The 19,001-nt window shown below is 63.3% G+C and overlaps 1 protein-coding gene across 1 annotated transcript; it reads right to left on the reverse strand.

Annotated features, from left to right (window-relative positions):
• Positions 1 to 2,786: 2,786 nt before the first annotated feature.
• LOC138098493 (Fc receptor-like protein 5) lies at positions 2,787 to 17,037 on the reverse strand. Its single transcript, XM_068995066.1, is given in 24 exon segments — positions 2,787 to 2,969; positions 3,338 to 3,393; positions 3,482 to 3,503; positions 3,934 to 4,020; positions 4,101 to 4,403; positions 4,494 to 4,763; positions 5,209 to 5,487; positions 5,585 to 5,854; positions 6,118 to 6,348; positions 6,437 to 6,457; positions 7,097 to 7,218; positions 7,817 to 7,878; positions 11,834 to 11,946; positions 12,029 to 12,090; positions 12,170 to 12,191; positions 12,749 to 12,835; positions 12,916 to 13,218; positions 13,265 to 13,750; positions 13,866 to 14,138; positions 14,380 to 14,610; positions 14,699 to 14,719; positions 15,360 to 15,502; positions 16,069 to 16,130; positions 16,996 to 17,037. Coding segments are annotated over 24 exon segments (3,678 nt in total). The 3' UTR covers positions 2,787 to 2,859.
• Between the last annotated feature and the right edge of the window lie 1,964 nt (positions 17,038 to 19,001).

The following is a 19,001-nucleotide window of genomic DNA, read 5'->3' on the forward strand; positions in this document are numbered from 1 at the left end:
AGAGCTTGGACGTCCTAGATTTTGGGGTCCCCGTCCCGAGGTCCCAGATTTCGGGAGCCCAGAGCTTGGACGTCCTAGATTTTGGGGTCCCTGTCCCTGGGGTCCCCGATTTTGAGGTCCCTGGTCCCTGAGGTCCCAGATTTTGGGGTCCCTGAGGTCCCAGATTTTGAGGTCCCCGAGGTCCCAGGTTTTGGGAGCCCAGAGCTTGAACGTCCCAGATTTTGGGGTCCCTGTCCCGAGGTCCCAGATTTCGGGAGCCCGGAGCCTGGACTTCACAGATTTTGGGGTCCCTGGTCTCCGAGGTCCCAGATTTTGGGAGCGCAGAGCGTGAACGCCCCAGATTTTGGGGTCCTTATCCCGGAGTCCCAGATTTTGGGGTCCCTGAGGTCCCAGATTTTGGGGTCCCTGCGGTCACAGACTTTGGGAGCCCAGAGTTTGAACGTCCCAGATTTTGGGGTCCTCGAGGTCCCGGCGTCCCAGATTTCGGGAGCCCAGAGCTTGAACGTCCCAGATTTTGGGGTCCCTGGTCCCTGAGGTCCCAGATTTTGGGAGCCCAGACCTTGGACCCCCCAGATTTTGGGGTCCCTATCCCGGAGTTCCAGATTTTGGGGTCCCTGAGGTCCCAGATTTCGGGAGCCCAGAGGGTGAACGTCCCAGATTTTGGGGTCCCTGAGGTCCCAGATTTTGGGGTCCCTGCGGTCACAGACTTTGGGAGCCCAGAGCGTGAACGTCCCAGATTTTGGGGTCCCTGAGGTCCCAGATTTTGGGGTCCCTGGTTCCTGAGGTCCCAGATTTTGGGGTCCCTATCCCGGAGTCCCAGATTTTGGGGTCCCCGAGGTCCCAGATTTCGGGAGCCCAGAGCGTGAACGTCCCAGATTTTGGGGCCCCCGAGGTCCCAGATTTCGGGAGCCCAAAGCTTGGACGCCCCAGACTTTGGGGTCCCTGAGGTCCCAGATTTTGGGGTCCCTGGTTCCTGAGGTCCCTGATTTTGGGGTCCCTATCCCGGAGTCCCAGATTTTGGGGTCCCTGCGGTCACAGACTTTGAGGGCCCAGATCTTGAACGTCCCAGATTTTGGGGTCCCCGAGATCCCAGATTTTGGGGTCCCTGAGGTCCCGGGGTCCCAGATTTTGGGAGCCCAGACCTTGGACCCCCCAGATTTTGGGGTCCCTATCCCGGAGTTCCAGATTTTGGGGTCCCTGAGGTCCCAGATTTCGGGAGCCCAGAGGGTGAACGTCCCAGATTTTGGGGTCCCTGAGGTCCCAGATTTTGGGGTCCCTGGTTCCTGAGGTCCCAGATTTTGGGGTCCCTGAGGTCCCTGAGGTCACAGACTTTGGGAGCCCAGAGCGTGAACGTCCCAGATTTTGGGGTCCCTAAGGTCCCAGATTTTGGGGTCCCTGTCCCGGGGTCCCAGATTTTGAGGTCCCTGAGGTCCCAGATTTTGGGCTCCGTGGTCCCTGAGGTCCCAGATTTTGGGGTCCCTGAGGTCCCAGATTATGGGGTCCCTGGTCCCTGAGGTCCCAGATTTTGGGGCACCCCGGGGAGGGGGCGCTGGGCTGGGATTAGGGCGGGGAGGGCTCGGTCAGGGGCGAACCAAACTCGATTTGGGGCGGAATTCATTGAATTTATTGTGCAGCGAACTGAAAAACGAGAAGGAAAACCGACCCTAAAACCCCCTCCCCTCATCCCGGGGCTCCTGGGCCGGGGGCTCCTCCCGGGCTGCGGGAGGGGGGGACGGGGGCTCTGCTCCCCGGGGACCCCCTCGTGCCCCCCCCGCCGGTCCCCAGCAGCCCCCGCCAGCTCCCAGTGGCCACTTTGGGGCACTCTGGGCCGGTTTCCAGGCGGATTCTCCTCGACTCGTGGGGCTCAGAGGGACAGAGGGGCGGTGGCCACGGGTGGGGGGGCAGGGCCAGCTGCTGGCAGCTCCCGGTGGCCACGGGCGGGGGAACCGGACCAGCTGCTGGCAGCTCCCGGTGGCCACGGGCGGGGGAACCGGACCAGCTGCTGGCAGCTCCCGGTGGCCATGGCAGCTCCCGGTGGCCACTAGCGGGGGGGCAGGGCCACCTGCTGGCAGCTCCCGGTGGCCACGGGCGGGGGAACCGGACCAGCTGCTGGCAGCTCCCGGTGGCCACGGCAGCTCCCAGTAGCCACGGGCGGGGGGACAGGGCCAGCTGCTGGCACCTCCCGGTTGTCACGGCCGGGGAACCGGACCAGCTGCTGGCAGCTCCCGGTGGCCATGGCAGCTCCTGGTGGCCACGGGCGGGGGGCAGGGCCAGCTGCTGGCAGCTCCCGGTGGCCACGGGCGGGGGGCAGGGCCAGCTGCTGGCAGCTCCCGGTGGCCACGGCAGCTCCCGGTAGCCACGGGCGGGGGACAGGGCCACCTGCTGGCAGCTCCCGGTGGCCACGGCAGCTCCCGGTAGCCACGGGTGGGAGGACAGGGCCACCTGCTGGCAGCTCCTGGTGGCCACGGGCGGAGGGACAGGGCCAGCTGCTGGCAGCTCCTGGTGGCCACGGGCGGGGGGCAGGGCCAGCTGCTGGCAGCTCCCGGTGGCCATGGCAGCTCCTGGTGGCCACGGGCGGGGGGCAGGGCCAGCTGCTGGCAGCTCCCGGTGGCCACGGGCGGGGGGACAAGGCCACCTGCTGGCAGCTCCCGGTGGCCACGGCAGCTCCCGGTTGTCACGGGCGGGGGACAGGGCCAGCTGCTGGCAGCTCCCGGTGGCCACGGCAGCTCCCGGTGGCCACGGGCGGGGGAACCGGACCAGCTGCTGGCAGCTCCCGATGGCCACGGGCAGGGTGGGCACCCACGGGGCGAGGTGCCACGCGCGTGTGGGTGCCCCCAGTGTCCCCAGTGCCCCCCAGAGTCACGGCACATTCCCGTAGATGCCACCGCGCTCCCGCAGTCGCCAATGGGGTCCCCGCAGCTCGGTGCTGGTCACTGGGGGGTCCCGGGGGGGGGCGGGCTGGGGGTCCCCTGGGAGAGAGAGAGGTTGGGGGGAGCCGGGTGGGGGGCGACAGCAGCGGGGGACGGGTCCGGGTCCCCGTGCCCCCCGAGCCCCCCGAGCCCCCCGAGCCCCCCGAGCCCCCCGTGCCCCCCGTGCCCCCCGCGCCCCCCGAGCCCCCCGCGCCCCCCGTGCCCCCCGCGCCCCCCGTGTCCCCCGAGCCCCCCGCGCCCCCCGTGCCCCCCGAGCCCCCCGTGCCCCCCGTGCCCCCCGCGCCCCCCGTGTCCCCCGAGCCCCCCGTGCCCCCCGTGCCCCCCGCGCCCCCCGAGCCCCCCGAGCCCCCCGCGCCCCCCGTGCCCCCCGCGCCCCCCGTGCCCCCCGTGCCCCCCTCCCCACTCACCCTTCGGCCGCTGCCTGCGCACGATGTTGGCATAAAGCGCCTCGGCCCGGGGGGCCCTGCGGGGACCAGAGGGGGCTGCTGGAGTGGGGGGTTCTGGGGCTTGTGGGGTAAAAGGGGGGGGCAGGGCTGGAGCCCCCCACTCACCTTCCCTGGAGCTTCCTGCAGGCTGCGAAGGAAAAAGGAGGGGGGGTTGTGGGGTGCCCAGGGCTACTGAAAGCCCCTGGGAGCCCCCAGTCCCCTCCCTCCCCCCCCCCCCCCCGGAACTCCTGGGCCCCCAGCGGACCCTCAGTTCGCCCCAGGACCCCTGAGCCTCCCTGAAGCCCCCCAGAAGCCGGGAATCACCCCGGTGTTCCAGATCCCCTGAGCCCCCAGAGCCCCAAGGCCGGGAGGGACGGGGACCCCCCCAAACTGCCCCAAAACCCCTGAAAGTGCCCCCAACATCCCAACGCCACCCCAAAGCCCCCAGGACCCTGAGCTGAGGTCAGAGGGGGCTCATCCGACCCCAAGTCAAAAACTGCGGGTGTCACCCCATCGCCCGCCCACTCTGGGGGGTTTCCCCAACTCCCTGGGACCCCCAAATCCCCATTGTCACCCACCCAGGCGGTGCCACCAGTGACAGCCCCCGATGACAGCCAGGAGCAGGACCAGGAACAGGAGGGATCCGGCAACCGCTGCGGTCACTGCTGGGGACAGAGGGGGGTCACACCGAGGTCACCCGGGACCCTGGGGGTGCTGCACCCCCGGTAACCCCGAGTGACCCCACCTGTGTCCCAGTGTCCCCGCGGTGTCACCGTCAGTGCCAGCTCGGGGCTGAGCGCCCGGAACACGCGGTGCCCGTCCTGTCCCAGCTGGTTGGTGGCCACGCACTGGTAGGTGCCGGAATGTCCCACATGGACGTCCCCGAGCTCCAGGAGGGGACCCCGGGCCACCTCACTCCCATTGTGCAGCCAGGTGAAGGTGACAGGGGCTGAGCCCACATGCACCGAGCAGCGCAGGGTCACGGGGTCACCTGCGCGCACCGGCTGTGCCAGGGCACCGGGGCTGATGGTGGCATTGGCCACAGGCACTGCGGGGACACAGACGGGGCTGGCACCTGGCCATGGGGCGATGGGGATGTGGTGGGTGGGGTCACCCCATTCCTGAGGGTCCCGCTCACCCAGGACGGTGACATTCAGGGGGACACTCTCAGCCACGCTGTCTCCGTTGCTGGCCCGGCACTGGTAGTGGCCGCTGTCATTGTCCCCAACGTGGCGCAGCTCCAGGATGGGGCCGGTGCCCAGCGGTGCCCACAAGCCCACCCGGTGCCAGGAGAAGGACAGGGGACCTGTCCCCGCGGCCACCGCGCAGCTCAGCACCAGGCGGTCCCCCAGTGCCACCTGTCCCCCGGGGGGCTGCGCCGACACGGACACCCCCGAGAGCGGGACCCCTGTGGGAGGGAAAGAAAGGGAATGGGGCATCCAGGAGGGTTGGGGGCACCAGAGACCAGTGACGGTCTCAGGGAGGGGGAGGGTCAGGGAGAGGTGCTGGGATCCCAGTGAGGAAGAACGGGGCCAAGAGATGGGAGGGAGGCTTGCAAGGGGTGGAAGGGACCCCAGGGAGATTAAGGGAGGGGAGACCCGGAGAGGGTTGGGGGTAACCACAGGGAAGGTTTTGGGGACCCAGACATGGATGGAACTTGTGCACCATGGAGGGATCTAAGAGAGGGAGAGGTGTACCTAGGGAGGTGTGAGGGGACCGGGTGAGGGATAAGGAGACACAGGGCACTTATGGGGGGACTTGAGGAGGTGTCATGGAGGGCTGTGGGGTCCCCAGGCAGGACTGGGGGACCCGTGGCGGCTGTTGGGGCTCCCCGCGCCCATCCCCGCACTCACTGCGCACCGTGACGCGGAGCCGGGCGCTGCTCTTCCGCATGGCCCCCTGCTCGGAGCGCACCTCGCAGCTGTAATTCCCCGAGTGGGAGACCCCCATGGTGGGCAGCAGGAGCTGCGGGGACCCCTGCAGGCCCCCCACCAACCGCCCGTCCCGGTAGAAGAGGTGCAGGAGGGGGGCTCGGGGCCGCAGGGGGCTGGGGGTGCTGAGGCAGCTGAGATTCAGGGGGGACCCCTCGGTGGGCTCAGGGGGACCCTCCAGCACCGGCACCGGGAACAGCTCTGGGAAGGAGACGGGGCGGGGGACGGCGAAGGGGCTGTGGGGGTGCTGAGGTGTGGGGGTGTCGGGGTGTCAGGGTGGCGGCTGTGGGGTGCTCACTGTGCACTGTCACTGTCACCGGCGCCGATACCAACTCCTTCCACCGCGACACCAGAGAATACACCCAGCCCCTGCAGCAGTAGCGGCCGCTGTCCTGCAGCTGCAGAGGGGACAGGGACAGCTCGGTCCCATTATGGAACAGCTGCAGTTGTTTCTCCTCGTGGTAGAAGGACACCAAGGTCACCGGATTGTCCTGCCAGCTCCGGCAGCGCAGTGTCACCGTGTCCCCCTCCAGCAGTGCCCTCGCTGGCACCTGCAACACCAGCCGGTCTGGGGGACAGGGGGGTCCAGTTACACTGCGGGGATCCGTGGGGTCCCAATGGCACCAGGACGCCCCGATTGGGTCACACCCAGAGCACCAGGGGTCCCCAATTCCAACACGGGGCTCCCCTCGCACCGGGATGTTCTGGGATGTCCCCGTATGCAGGGGATGGGCTTTCGTCACACCAGGGGGGTGACCCATGGAGCGGAGCCCACCCAGAGCCCTCGGGGACCTCACAGGTGCCAGGCTGGGGACACCCAACCCCCCTCACCATTGGAGACGTTCACAAGGGAGCTGCGCCCGGTGCCGGGTCTGTCACACTGGTAGGTGCCACTCTCGGTGACACGGAATCGGTCGGGTCCCTGCAGCCACCAACGATGCCCGTCCTTGTACCAGGTGGTGGCACCGGCAGTGCCCGAGCCCTGGCAGGTCAGTGTCACCCGGTCCCACAGCACCGGCGGCGTCCAGGGGGGCTCCACGAGGAGCTGGGTGGTCTGGGCGCCTGCAGGTGACAGGGGACACCAGCCTGCCAGGGCCAGCGCGGGATGGGGACAGCGGGGTGGGGACGTGGCATCCCCCTGAGGACTCACCAGCGAGGCCGAGGGTCTGGGCTGGAAGGGAGAAGGGACAGGGCTGGGTGGGGGTGGCACCGCAGGGACAGCGGCACCCGGGGCACGCAGTGTGGGGCTGTCCCCAAACTGTCCCCATGGGGTCACCGGTTTAGCACGGAGGTCTTGAGGACAGGGACACCTCTGTCACCCTGGGCTGAGGCAGGACATGGGGACACTGTGGACACCCCATGCTTGGACAAGTCACCTCCACCCACCCCACAGCACCTGTCCCCACAGCCACATCCCCACGGCCCTCTGCCCATGATCCCATCCCAATGGCACCTGGCCCCGTTGCCCATCCTGATGGTGCTTGGCCCTTGTCCCTGTCCCTGCATCCCTGTCCCCCTGGCCCTGTCCCCACAGCTGCCCCAGCCCCAAGGTTCCTTTTGCTACATCCCACTCCCTCCATTCCTGTCCCCCCGATCCTGTACCCCCCATTCCTGTCCCCACAGCCACCCCACGACTCCGGTCACATTTAAGGGCTCCATGCCCATGCTCGGGCTCTGCTGGCCTTGGGGACCTCAGGGCACCTCGCAGCCCCCCCTGTGCCCCCTCCCCACCGCTCTCTGCCTCACCGGGGTCCATCCCCGGGGCCTCAGGCCCATGCCCGGGGCACTCACCCCACAGGAGCAGCGCCACCTTCCCGGCCATCCCGGTGTCCCCGGCCACCCAGGCTGGCTGTCACACGCTGCCGGGGCGAACTGTCCCCTCTGTGGCGGGCAGGAAGCGAGGTCACGTCTCGTCCCCACGTGTTGGTTGGCCTTGGTGGGGGCAGGGTGGGGGCAGGGTGTTGCAGGGTGGAGACACGGCAGGGGACAGGCTGGGGACAGGGTGGGACATGGTGTTCCCAGGAGTGGGGGGCTCAGGGCATGTGGGGATCTCAGGATGGATGTCCCAGGGGAATGGGGAGAGAGGGGAAGTGACAGGGAGTGTCTGTCTGGGGAATGGGGGTCCCCATGTGTCAGGGGGTGTCCAGGATGGGGGTCCTGAGGGAATGGGTGGCAAAGGGGTTGGGGGGAAGGGGATGGAGATGCTGGGCAACAGGAGACCCTGGATGGGCCTCTGGGAAAAGGGGGACACAGGGAATGTGGCTGCCATGGTCGGGTTCCCAGGGGAATGGGGGTCCCAGAGATGGGCAGTGCCTGGGGGGCTCGTGGGTCGCAGCTCCTTCACTGGGTGCTTCAGATTTTGGGGTGTCTCAGGGCCCAGCACGGCCCCCCCAGGGCGCTCATTGCCTGGGGCGGCATCACAGGGGGGTCCTGGGTAGCTCCGGTTCTGTGTCCCCCCAACCCTTTGGCTTTTTCCTCTTTATTTCTGTTTTGTCCTTCATTTCCTCACCTTTGTGCCACGCTGCCTCACCCCCCAGTGTGCGGCTCAGTGATCCTGGGGAGCTCCTGAGCAGGGAACGGGTTGGGGGGACCCTGTGCAGGGGGAAAAAAAGGGTGTGGGGGTGCAGAGAGGGGTGGGGGGCAGTGGGGGATGGGGGTGTCCGGCTGTGCCCCCCAACACTTTCACTTTCTCTCTCGGGCAGCAGAAGGAAGAGGCCGTTTGTGCTGAGAGTCAGACGGGGGGCGGGTTCTGACGTGGGGGGGCACAGCCAGAGGGGTCCTGTCCTGGGGGAAAAGGGCTCTGCTGTGGTGACACCTGGGTCTTGTCCCAGGTGGGTCCTCGTTCTGGGGGTGCCACGTCCTGGGGATTCCTGCCCCAGAGGTGGCACATCCTGGCGACCCCTCTCCCGGGGGGCCCTGAGCATTCCCGCTGGGGCACTGTGACCTCCGGAGTGCCCCAAATTCCAGCATTCCCTGTCACAAGCTGCCCCTGACAATGGTAACTCCCAGGCTAAATTTGGATGAATTCCCCTCATTCCCAATTAGTTCAGAATAAATCATACATCCATAGGACAAAGGCACAAAGCTTTTCCCACACCAACTTTTTCCCAGTAAAGAAAACTCAACTCAGCCAAAATCAAACTGACACTCTTACAAAATCCTCTGGTTTATAGAATCCTTTTAATCGGTCTCCCAACAAGTCTCTCACAATAAAAACCCAAACAAATCACAAAGAAATGGGACTTTTTGGTTTCTTTTAGAAGCCCATTGGTGCATCCCACAGCCGTGTTTGCCTGTGGATAACACGGAGCTGGAAATCTCCCGGAGTGTCCAACAGGTGCATGGGATTGTTCCCTGTCTGCTGGGCAGCAACCCAGCCCACAAGGATGGCTTCTCTGGGGCCATATTTAGAAATTCTTCCCATTTTTCTCATTGCCACCCTCAGACTTGATTTACTTCCCATGGGTTCTGCTGCCAAAAGGGAACAACTCTGTCCATCCTGGGAGCACTGCACAGGAATCTGTGGAAATGCCCGTGTGTCCCTCAGGGTCTGATTCCCTGGTAAATCCACTCCATCCAACTCTGAATTCCCCTGCCTGGGCACTCCCTGCTCCTGTTCCCACCCCGCCTGTTCCCCAGATCCATGTGTGGAGCCACGGCTCGATATTTCCACACTTCTCCCTCTTGTCTGTCGGCCACAGCCAGAACCCAAACATTCTTTCCAGGAGCTTCCAAAGGGCTGCAGGTCTGAGGCAGGAAGGAGGAGGGTCCCGCTCAGGGTGCTGAGCAGATCCTTGTGGGATTTGCCTGAGTTTTGGGGCTCCCTCAGTGCCTTGGGCAGAAGGACAAAATGATCCATTGCTGCATTTCCGGGCTGCTTCCCTCGCAGCTGCCCCTGCAGGGGCGGTTTCCAGCCAGCCCTGCTCTGCAAACCATCCAAGGCCCTCGCAGAGCCACTGCTTGGGCTCCCCTTGGCTTTTGTGCTTCTCGCAGCGCTGAGCAAACCACAGCCACGCCTTTTCCCCCACACAATTCTCACCTTGCAGCAGCTCTAAAGCTGCGAGAGTCAAAGCCCAGGGGGCGGGGGGGACCCTCATGTCCTGGGGCTGAGGCGGCTGGCGGCAGAGCTGCACCTTGCCGAAACAGGTGCTGGAGCTGGGTGTGGGGGGGTTGTTGCTCGGGGTCCCGGCCAAGACTTGGGCACGGCGCCAGGCTGCAGCAACGCAGCTGAGAGCAGAGGCGGCAGCACGCGGGGAGCTGAGCGGTGCAGCACCGCCCGGCCCGCACGGCCCCGACTGCGACCCCTGGGTAGAGCACACAGGCACGAGCAGCCCCGACGGCTCCAACGCAGGAGAGGGTGAAAACCAAAGTGAAACCAGGAACGCAGCGAGACAGAAAACAGCAGCCACTCGGAAAAAGGAAAAAATCACCGTAGCTAAGGTTTTGGGAATTGTAAAATGGTATCATGTTAAACCAAATTATGGTTTTATACAAGATGTGCCAACCAAGAAGACATATTTCTTCATAGAACTGCAATTAAAAAGAATAACTCTGAAAAATACGTCACAAGCTTGGGAGATGGAGAGGTGGTGGAATTCAAAATTGTGCAAGGTAGAAAAGGGTTACAAGCAGCAGAGGTCACTGGGCCTGATGGTGTTTCTGTAAAGGGCAGTAAATATGCTAGAAATCGTAGTCATGGTAGACAATATCTCCATTATAAGCCCCCCCTACAGTCTCCCTTTCCTAATCCCACCTTTCCCCTTTACCCTATATCCTATTACTCCCACTGTATTCCCAATCCATTTTTTCACCCATGGCTTCCCTCACAAAACCATGCCTTTTCCAATTGTTTCCCCCAAAAATCCCTTTCCAATGCCGAGTGGGGGATGAAAAGGGCGAGGGAAGAAATTAACTAGTGTTGTTTAGAGTTCCAACAGGTACACATGGAAGAAACCCTCTCCTGCCTCAGTTTCCCCACAAAGCATGCCCAGAGAGTCCTGTCTCCCTTCTGTCCACCTTACCATGTTCCACAGAATCTGTTTGGACATTTGAAGACTCAGGAGGGTGGCTTGCTTGGTTTTGAAAAGATTCTTGTCATGTTTCTCCAGTTGTTCTCAATGTTAAGTTCTAAATCTCTTTTTATTAAAAATAAACGGGTGAAATGTCAGGGTCCTTCCCCCCTGCCATGTGGCCCTGGGAGAGGGGCCCTGGGCGGGAGGCACGGCATTTTCCTGTCCCTGGTCAGCCTCGTTCCCCACTGGTTGTTTTGTGTTCCCCTGTGTGGGCAAGGACCCTCGGGTCCCGTGACTGTACCAGTTCCTCGGCAGATCCCGGCCATGGGGCTGGAGTAACAGACATCTCTCTGAAACATCTATCAAGAATCCCTCCATATATATTTCTTTTCCACGGGCCTCGTTGTCTGATACGCGTGTTGCAGAATCCGCACTGTAACACACCCCCACACCTCCTTCAGGGTCTCAGTGCTGGGAACCAGCCTGGAACGCTCGTGACCGTCCCCTCCTCTGCCCACAACACCCGAGGACCGTTCTGCCCTCTCCCCTGCAGCACTGTGAAAACTGCAGGTATTTTCCCCTGGAAATGGCTGATTTAGCCCCAGTTTGATGCTGCAGGGCTGGGACCGTGTAAATCGGGGGGAGATGAAGTTGTTGTGGTGCTCCCTCCCCCTCTCCTGATTCCCACATTCCCCCCACAGCAGGGAGTTTCTGTCCTGGGGGGTTGGGACACTTTGGGTTTGTTGGTTTTGGGAGAAAACCTATTTCAGACTTCTCCATTCTCACTCATCCCCTGCAGGAGCTGAGGCGGCAAGAGCAGCTTGGGAATGGAGCCCCAGGCAGGAAGCAGCTCCCAAACTCCTCCGTGCAGCCAGTGGCCATCCAAGTGTGGGGCCAGGCCAAGCCACATCCCCACTGCGCAGGGATGGGCATTGGCCAGCCCTGCTCTGGCCAGCCCCAGGGGCAGCCAGCACCTGAGGGTCCCCCCTGCCCCCTGGGCTTTGACTCTCGCAGCTTCAGAGCTGCTGCAAGGTGAGAATTGTGTGGGGGAAAAGGCGTGGCTGTGGTTTGCTCAGCGCTGCGAGAAGCACAAAAGCCAAGGGGAGCCCAAGCAGTGGCTCTGCGAGGGCCTTGGATGGTTTGCAGAGCAGGGCTGGCTGGAAACCGCCCCTGCAGGGGCAGCTGCGAGGGAAGCAGCCCGGAAATGCAGCAATGGATCATTTTGTCCCTCTGCCCAAGGCACTGAGGGAGCCCCAAAACTCAGGCAAATCCCACAAGGATCTGCTCAGCACCCTGAGCGGGACCCTCCTCCTTCCCGAGCTCAGCAGGCAGAGCTGAACAAACCAACCCCATTTCTCCCACTTTAATCCAAACGCTGCCTTTTGGCTCCAAGGAAAGGGAAAAGGGTCCTGTGCTCCCCCAGGCACTGGGAGGGGGAATGGGGAGGCCCTGGGGTGCTGGGAAGGGCAGTGAGGGACCCCTGGGGGGACTCGATGCCTCCCAGTGATCCCCAATTTCCCCCAGGGTCACATCACACTCTCGTAGGTGGCACCGGGGTCCTGCTGTCCCTCGTAGGGTCCCGGCAGCTCCGCGTTGGTCACTTGTGGATGCCAAGGAGGGGCAGGGCCGGGGGACACCCGTGGGGGCGCTGGCAGAGACAGCGGCTGTGGGGACCTGGGAGGGGGTGAGACCCGTGGGGGACGTGTCCCTGTCCCCAGCCCCGTACTCACCCCCCGCCCGCTCGCTGCCCACGCCGTGGGGCTCCAGCAGCTCCCCCTCCTCTGGGGGGGCCCTGCGGGGATAAGGGGGGGCCTGAGGGGGTGTCTGGGGAAGGGGGAAAGGGGAGTCACGGCCGGAGCCCCCCCACTCACCTGTCCTGGGGCTTCCTGGTGGCTGCAAGGAAAAGGGGAGGGGGTGATCGTGGGGAACCCGGGACCCCTGAACCTTCCTGGGACCTCGGCAGCTCCGACCACCCACGGGACCCCCAAATCCCCACTGGAGCCCCAATTCCCACCGCACCTCTGATTCCCCCCTGGACACTCCAAGCACCCCTGAACCCCCAGAACTTCTACCCCAACACAGTGCCCCCGAGCCCCCCGGTACCTCCGGCCCCCTGAGACCCCACAACCCCAAGCCCAACAGGGAGGGCCCAAAACTCCTCCAGGACCCCAGAAAGATCCCTCAAACTCCCTGCACGGCCCTCCATCAACTCCCCAAACCTTCCAGGAGCTCCCACTGCCAGCCCAATGTTCCTCAAAGCCCACCCAGGGGTGCCCCTGGAGCCCAAGCAAGACCCTCCAGAATCCTCCTAAAGCCCCCAGGACCCCCAGCCGAGGTCACTGTGGGCTCCGTTTCCCCCAGCTCAGGGGCTGTGGGTGCTGCCCCATCACCCCCCCACTCTGGGGGCTTCCCCTCACTCCAGCACCCCCATTGGCCCCATTGTCACCCACCCAGGCGGTGCCACCAGTGACAGCCCCCGATGACACCCAGGAGCAGGGCCAGGAACAGGAGGCTCCTGCCGATGTTCACAGCCACTGCTGGGGACAGAGGGGGACACATCAGGGTCAGCTGCCATGCCGGGGGTTCTGCACCCTCCAGTAACCCCGAGTGACCCCACCTGTGTCCCAGTGTTTCCGCGGTGTCACCGTCAGTGCCAGCTCGGGGCTGAGCGCCCGGAACACGCGGTGCCCGTCCTGTCCCAGCTGGTTGGTGGCCACGCACTGGTAGGTGCCGGAATGTCCCACATGGACGTCCCTGAGCTCCAGGAGGGGACCCCGGGCAACCTCGCGCCCGTTGTGCAGCCAGGTGAAGGTGACAGGGGCTGAGCCCACCTGCACCAAACAGCGCAGGGTCACGGGGTCACCTGCGCGCACCGGCTGTGCCAGGGCACCGGGGCTGATGGTGGCATTGGCCACAGGCACTGTGGGGGGAGAGGCAGGGCTGAGTCCGGCGGGAGGGGCTGGCACCGAGAGAGGGGCGCAGGGATGGAGGTGTGAGAGCGGGATGGGTGAGATGTCGCGGATGGGTCACGCCAGGGAAGGGGTGAGGGGACACCGGGAATGGTGTCTGGAAAGGATGGGGGTTCCCAGACAGGGGAGCCGCAGAGGATTTAAGGCAGGACTGGGGGACTCGTGGCGGCTGTCGGGGCTCCCCGCGCCCATCCCCGCACTCACTGCGCACCGTGACGCGGAGCCGGGCGCTGCTCTTCCGCACGGCCCCCTGCTCGGAGCGCACCTTGCAGCTGTAATTCCCCGAGTGGGAGACCCCCACAGCGGGCAGCAGGAGCTGAGGGGACCCCTGCGGGCCCCCCACCAACCGCCCGTCCCGGTAGAAGAGGTGCAGGAGGGGGGCTCGGGGCCGCAGGGGACTGGGGGTGCTGAGGCAGCTGAGATTCAGGGGGGACCCCACGGTGGGCTCGGGGGGAGCCTCCAGCACCGGCACCGGGAACAGCTCTGGGAAGGAGATGGGGCAGGGGGAGCGTGACCCCGAGCCTGCTGTGAAGGGGCTGTGGGGGTGCTGAGGTGTGGGGGTGTCGGGGTGTCAGGGTGGCGGCTGTGGGGTGCTCACCGTGCACTGTCACTGTCACTGGCGCCGACTCCGAGTCCTTCCACCCCTGTGACACCTCAGTATACACCAAGCCCCTGCAGCGGTAGCAGCCGCTGTCCTGCAGCCGCAGAGGGGACAGGGACAGCTCGGTCCCATTGTGGAACAGCTGCAGTTGTTTCTCCTCGCGGTAGAAGGACACCCAGGTCACCGCTTTGTCCTGCCAGCCCCGGCAGCGCAGTGTCACCGTGTCCCCCTCCAGCAGCGCCTGCAACGGCACCTGCAGCACCAGCCAGTCTGGGGGACAGGGGGTTCCGGTCACACCACGGGGATCCGTGGGGTCCCGATGGCACCGGGACGCCCCGATTGGGTCACACCCAGCGCACCAGTCCCCAATTCCAACACGGGGCTCCGCTCGCACTGGGATGCTCTGGGATGTCCCCGTGTGATGGGGATGGGCTCTCGTCACACCAGGGGGGTGACCCATGGAGCGGAGCCCACCCAGAGCCCTCGGGGACCCCTCACCAACACCCCTCACCATTCCAGACGCTCACGGAGGGGCTGCGCCCGGTGCCGGGTCTGTCACACTGGTAGGTGCCACTCTCGGTGACAACGACTCGGTCGGGTCCCTGCAGCAGCCAGAGCTGCCCATCCTTGTACCAGGTGGTGGCACCGGCAGTGCCCGAACCCTGGCAGGTCAGTGTCACCCGGTCCCACAGCACCGGCGGCGTCCAGGGGGGCTGCACGAGGAGCTGGGTGGTCTGGGTGCCTGCGGGTGACAGGGGACACCAGCCTGCCAGGGCCAGCGCGGGATGGGGACAGCGGGGCGGGGACGTGGCATCCCCCCGAGGACTCACCAGCGAGGCCGAGGGTCTGGACTGGAAGGGAGAAGGGACAGGGCTGGGTGGGGGTGACACCGCAGGGACAGTGGCACCCAGGGCACGGAGTGTGGGGCTGTCCCCAAACTGTCCCCACGGGGTCACCGGTTTAGCACGGAGGTCTCAGGGATTGGGACACCTCTGTCACCCTGGGCTGAGGCAGGACATGGGGACACTGTGGACACCCCATGCTTGGACAAGTCACCTCCACCCACCCCACAGCACCTGTCCCCACGGCCACATCCCCACGGCCCTCTGCCCATGATCCCATCCCAATGGCACCTGGCCCCGTGGCCCATCCTGATGGTGCTTGGCCCTTGTCCCTGTCCCTGCATCCCTGTCCCCCTGGCCCTGTCCCCACAGCTGCCCCAGCCCCAAGGTTCCTTTTGCTACATCCCACTCCCTCCATTCCTGTCCCCCCCGATCCGGTCCCCCCCATTCCTGTCCCCACAGCCACCCCACGACTCCAGTCACATTTAAGGGCTCCATGCCCATGCTCGGGCTCTGCTGCCCTTGGGGACCTCAGGGCACCCCGCAGCCCCCCCTGTGCCCCCTCCCCACCGCTCTCTGCCTCACCAGGGCCCATCCCCGGAGCGTCAGGCCCGTGCCCAGGACACTCACCCCACAGGAGCAGAGCCACCTTCCCGGCCATCCCGGTGTCCCCGGCCACCCAGGCTGGCTGTCACACGCTACCAGGGCCACTTGTCCCCTCTGTGGCGGGCAGGAAGCGAGGTCACGTCTCGTCCCCACGTGTTGGTGGCCCTTGGTGGGGGCAGGGTGTTGCTGGGTGGAGACACAGCAGGGGACAGGCTGGGGACATGGTGGGATGTGGTGTTCCCAGGAGTGAGGGGCTCAGGGGATGTGGGGATCTCAGGATGGGTGTCCCAGGGGAATGGGGAGAGAGGGGAAGTGACAGGGAGTGGCTGTCTGCAGAATGGGGGTCCCCATGTGTCAGGGGGTCCCTGGGATAGGGGTCCTGAGGGAATGGGTGGCAAAGGGGTCTGGGGGAAGGGGCTGGAGATGCTGGGCAACAGGAGACCCAGGATGGGGCTCCGGGAAAAGGGGGACACAGGGAATGTGGCTGCCATGATCGGGTTCCCAGGGGAATGGGGGTCCCAGAGATGGGCAGTGCCTGGGGGGCTCGTGGGTCGCAGCTCCTTCACGGGGTGCCTCAGATTTTGGGGTGACTCAGGGCCCAGCACGGCCCCCCCAGGGCGCTCATTACCTGGGGCAGCATCACAGGGGGGTCCTGGGTAGCTCCGGTTCTGTGTCCCCCCCACCCTTTGGCTTTTTCCTCTTTATTTCTGTTTTGTCCTTCATTTCCTCACCTTTGTGCCACGCTGCCTCACCCCTCAGTGTGCGGCTCAGTGATCCTGGGGAGCTCCTGAGCAGGGAACGGGTTGGGGGGACCCTGTGCAGGGGGAAAAAAAGGGTGTGGGGGTGCAGAGAGGGGTGGGGGGGCAGTGGGGGATGGGGGTGTCCGGCTGTGCCCCCCAACACTTTCACTTTCTCTCTCGGGCAGCAGAAGGAAGAGGCCGTTTGAGCTGAGAGTCAGACGGGGGGTGGGTTCTGACCTGGGGGGGCACATCCAGAGGGGTCCTGTCCTGGGGGAAAAGGGCTCTGCTGTGGTGACACCTGGGTCTTGTCCCAGGCGGGTCCTCGTTCTGGGTGTGCCACGTCCTGGGGATTCCTGCCCCAGAGGTGGCACATCCTGGGGACCCCTCTCCCAGGGGGCCCTGAGCATTCCTGGTGGGGCACTGTGACCTCCGGAGTGCCCCAAATTCCAGCATTCCCTGTCACAAGCTGCCCCTGACAATGGTAACTCCCAGGCTAAATTTGGATGAATTCCCCTCATTCCCAATTAGTTCAGACAAAATCATACATCCATAGGATAAAGGCACAAAGCTTTTCCCACACCAACTTTTTCCCAGTAAAGAAAAATCAACTCGGCCAAAATCAAACTGACACTGTTACAAAATCCTCTGGTTTATAGAATCCTTTTAATCGGTCTCCCAACAAGTCTCTCACAATAAAAACCCAAACAAATCACAAAGAAATGGGACTTTTTGGTTTCTTTTAGGAGCCCATTGGTGCATCCCACAGCCGTGTTTGCCTGTGGATAACACGGAGCGGGAAATCTCCCTGAGTGTCCAACAGGTGCATGGGATTGTTCCCTGTCTGCTGGGCAGCAACCCAGCCCACAAGGATGGCTTCTCTGGGGCCATATTTAGGAATTCTTCCCATTTTTCTCATTGCCACCCTCAGACTTGATTTACTTCCCAGGGGTTCTGCTGCCAAAAGGGAACAACTCTGTCCATCCTGGGAGCACTGCACAGGAATCTGTGGAAATGCCCGTGTGTCCCTCAGGGTCTGATTCCCTGGGAAATCCACTCCATCCTACTCTGAATTCTCCTGCCTGGGCACTCCCTGCTCCTGTTCCCACCCCCCGTTCCCCAGATCCACGTGTGGAGCCACGGCTCGATATTTCCACACTTCTCCCTCTCGTCTGTCGGCCACAGCCAGAACCCAAACATTCTTTCCAGGAGCATCCAAAGGGCTGCAGGTCTGAGCCAGGAAGGAGGAGGGTCCCGCTCAGGGTGCTGAGCAGATCCTTGTGGGATTTGCCTGAGTTTTGGGGCTCCCTCAGTGCCTTGGGCAGAGGGACAAAATGATCCATTGCTGCATTTCGGGGCTGCTTCCCTCGCAGCTGCCCCTGCAGGGGCGGTTTCCAGCCAGCCCTGCTCTGCAAACCATCCAAGGCCCTCGCAGAGCCACTGCTTGGGCTCCCCTTGGCTTTTGTGCTTCTCGCAGGGCTGAGCAAACCACAGCCACGCCTTTTCCCCCACACAATTCTCACCTTGCAGCAGCTCTAAAGCTGCGAGAGTCAAAGCCCAGGGGGCGGGGGGGACCCTCATGTCCTGGGGCTGAGGCGGCTGGCGGCAGAGCTGCACCTTGCCGAAACAGGCACTGGAGCTGGGTGTGGGGGGGTTGTTGCCCAGGGTCCCGGCCAAGACTTGGGCACGGCGCCAGGCTGCAGCAACGCAGCTGAGAGCAGAGGCGGCAGCACGCGGGGAGCTGAGCGGTGCAGCACCGCCCGGCCCGCACGGCCCCGACTGCGACCCCTGGGTAGAGCACACAGGCACGAGCAGCCCCGACGGCTCCAACGCAGGAGCGAGCGAAAACCAAAGTGAAACCAGGAACGCAGCGAGACAGAAAACAGCAGCCACTCGGAAAAAGGAAAAAATCACCGTAGCTAAGGTTTTAGGAATAGTAAAATGGTATCTTGTTAAACCAAATTATGCTTTTATGCAAGATGTGCCAACCAAGAAGACATATTTCTTCATAGAACTGCAATTAAAAAGAAGAACTCTGAAAAATACGTCACAAGCTTAGGAGATGCAGAGGTGGTGGAATTCAAAATTGTGCAAGGTAGAAAAGGGTTACAAGCAGCAGAGTACACTGGGCCTGATGGTGTTTCTGTAAAGGGCAGTATATACGCTAGAAATCGTAGTCATGGTAGACAATATCTCCATTGTAAGCCCCCCCCTACATTCTCCCTTTCCTAATCCCACCTTTCCCCTTTACCCTATAACCTATTACCCCCAGTGCATTCCCAATCCATTTTTTCACCCATGGTTTCCCTCACAAAACCATGCCTTTTCCAATTGTTTCCCCAAAAATCCCTTTCCAATGCCAAGTGGGGGATGAAAAGGGAGAGGGAAAGAAATTACCTGGTGGTGTTTAGAGTTCCAACAGGTACACATGGAAGAAACCCTCTCCTGCCTCAGTTTCCCCACAAAGCATGCCCGGAGAGTCCTGTCTCCCTTCCGTCAGCCTTAAGATGTTCCACAGAATCTGTTTGGACATTTGAAGACTCAGGAGGGTGGCTTGTTTGGTTCTGAAAAGATTCTTGTCATGTTTATCCAGTTATTTTCAATGTTAAGTTTTAAATCTCTTTTTATTAAAAATAAACGGGTGAAATGTCGGGGTCCTTCCCCCCTGCCATGTGGCCCTGGGAGAGGGGCCCTGGGCGGGAGGCACGGGGTTTTCCTGTCCCTGGTCAGCCTCGTTCCCCATTGGTTGTTTTGTGTTCCCCTGTGTGGGCAAGGACCCTCGGGTCCCATGACTGTACCAGTTCCTCGGCAGATCCCGGCCATGGGGCTGGAGTAACAGACATCTCTCTGAAACATCTATCAAGAATCCCTCCATATATATTTTTTTTCCACGGGCCTCGTTGTCTGATACGCGTGTTGCAGAATCCGCACTGTAGGACACTGTCTTG

Source organism: Aphelocoma coerulescens, chromosome 25 (assembly GCF_041296385.1).
Source record: "Aphelocoma coerulescens isolate FSJ_1873_10779 chromosome 25, UR_Acoe_1.0, whole genome shotgun sequence".
NCBI classification, from domain to species: Eukaryota; Metazoa; Chordata; class Aves; order Passeriformes; family Corvidae; genus Aphelocoma; species Aphelocoma coerulescens.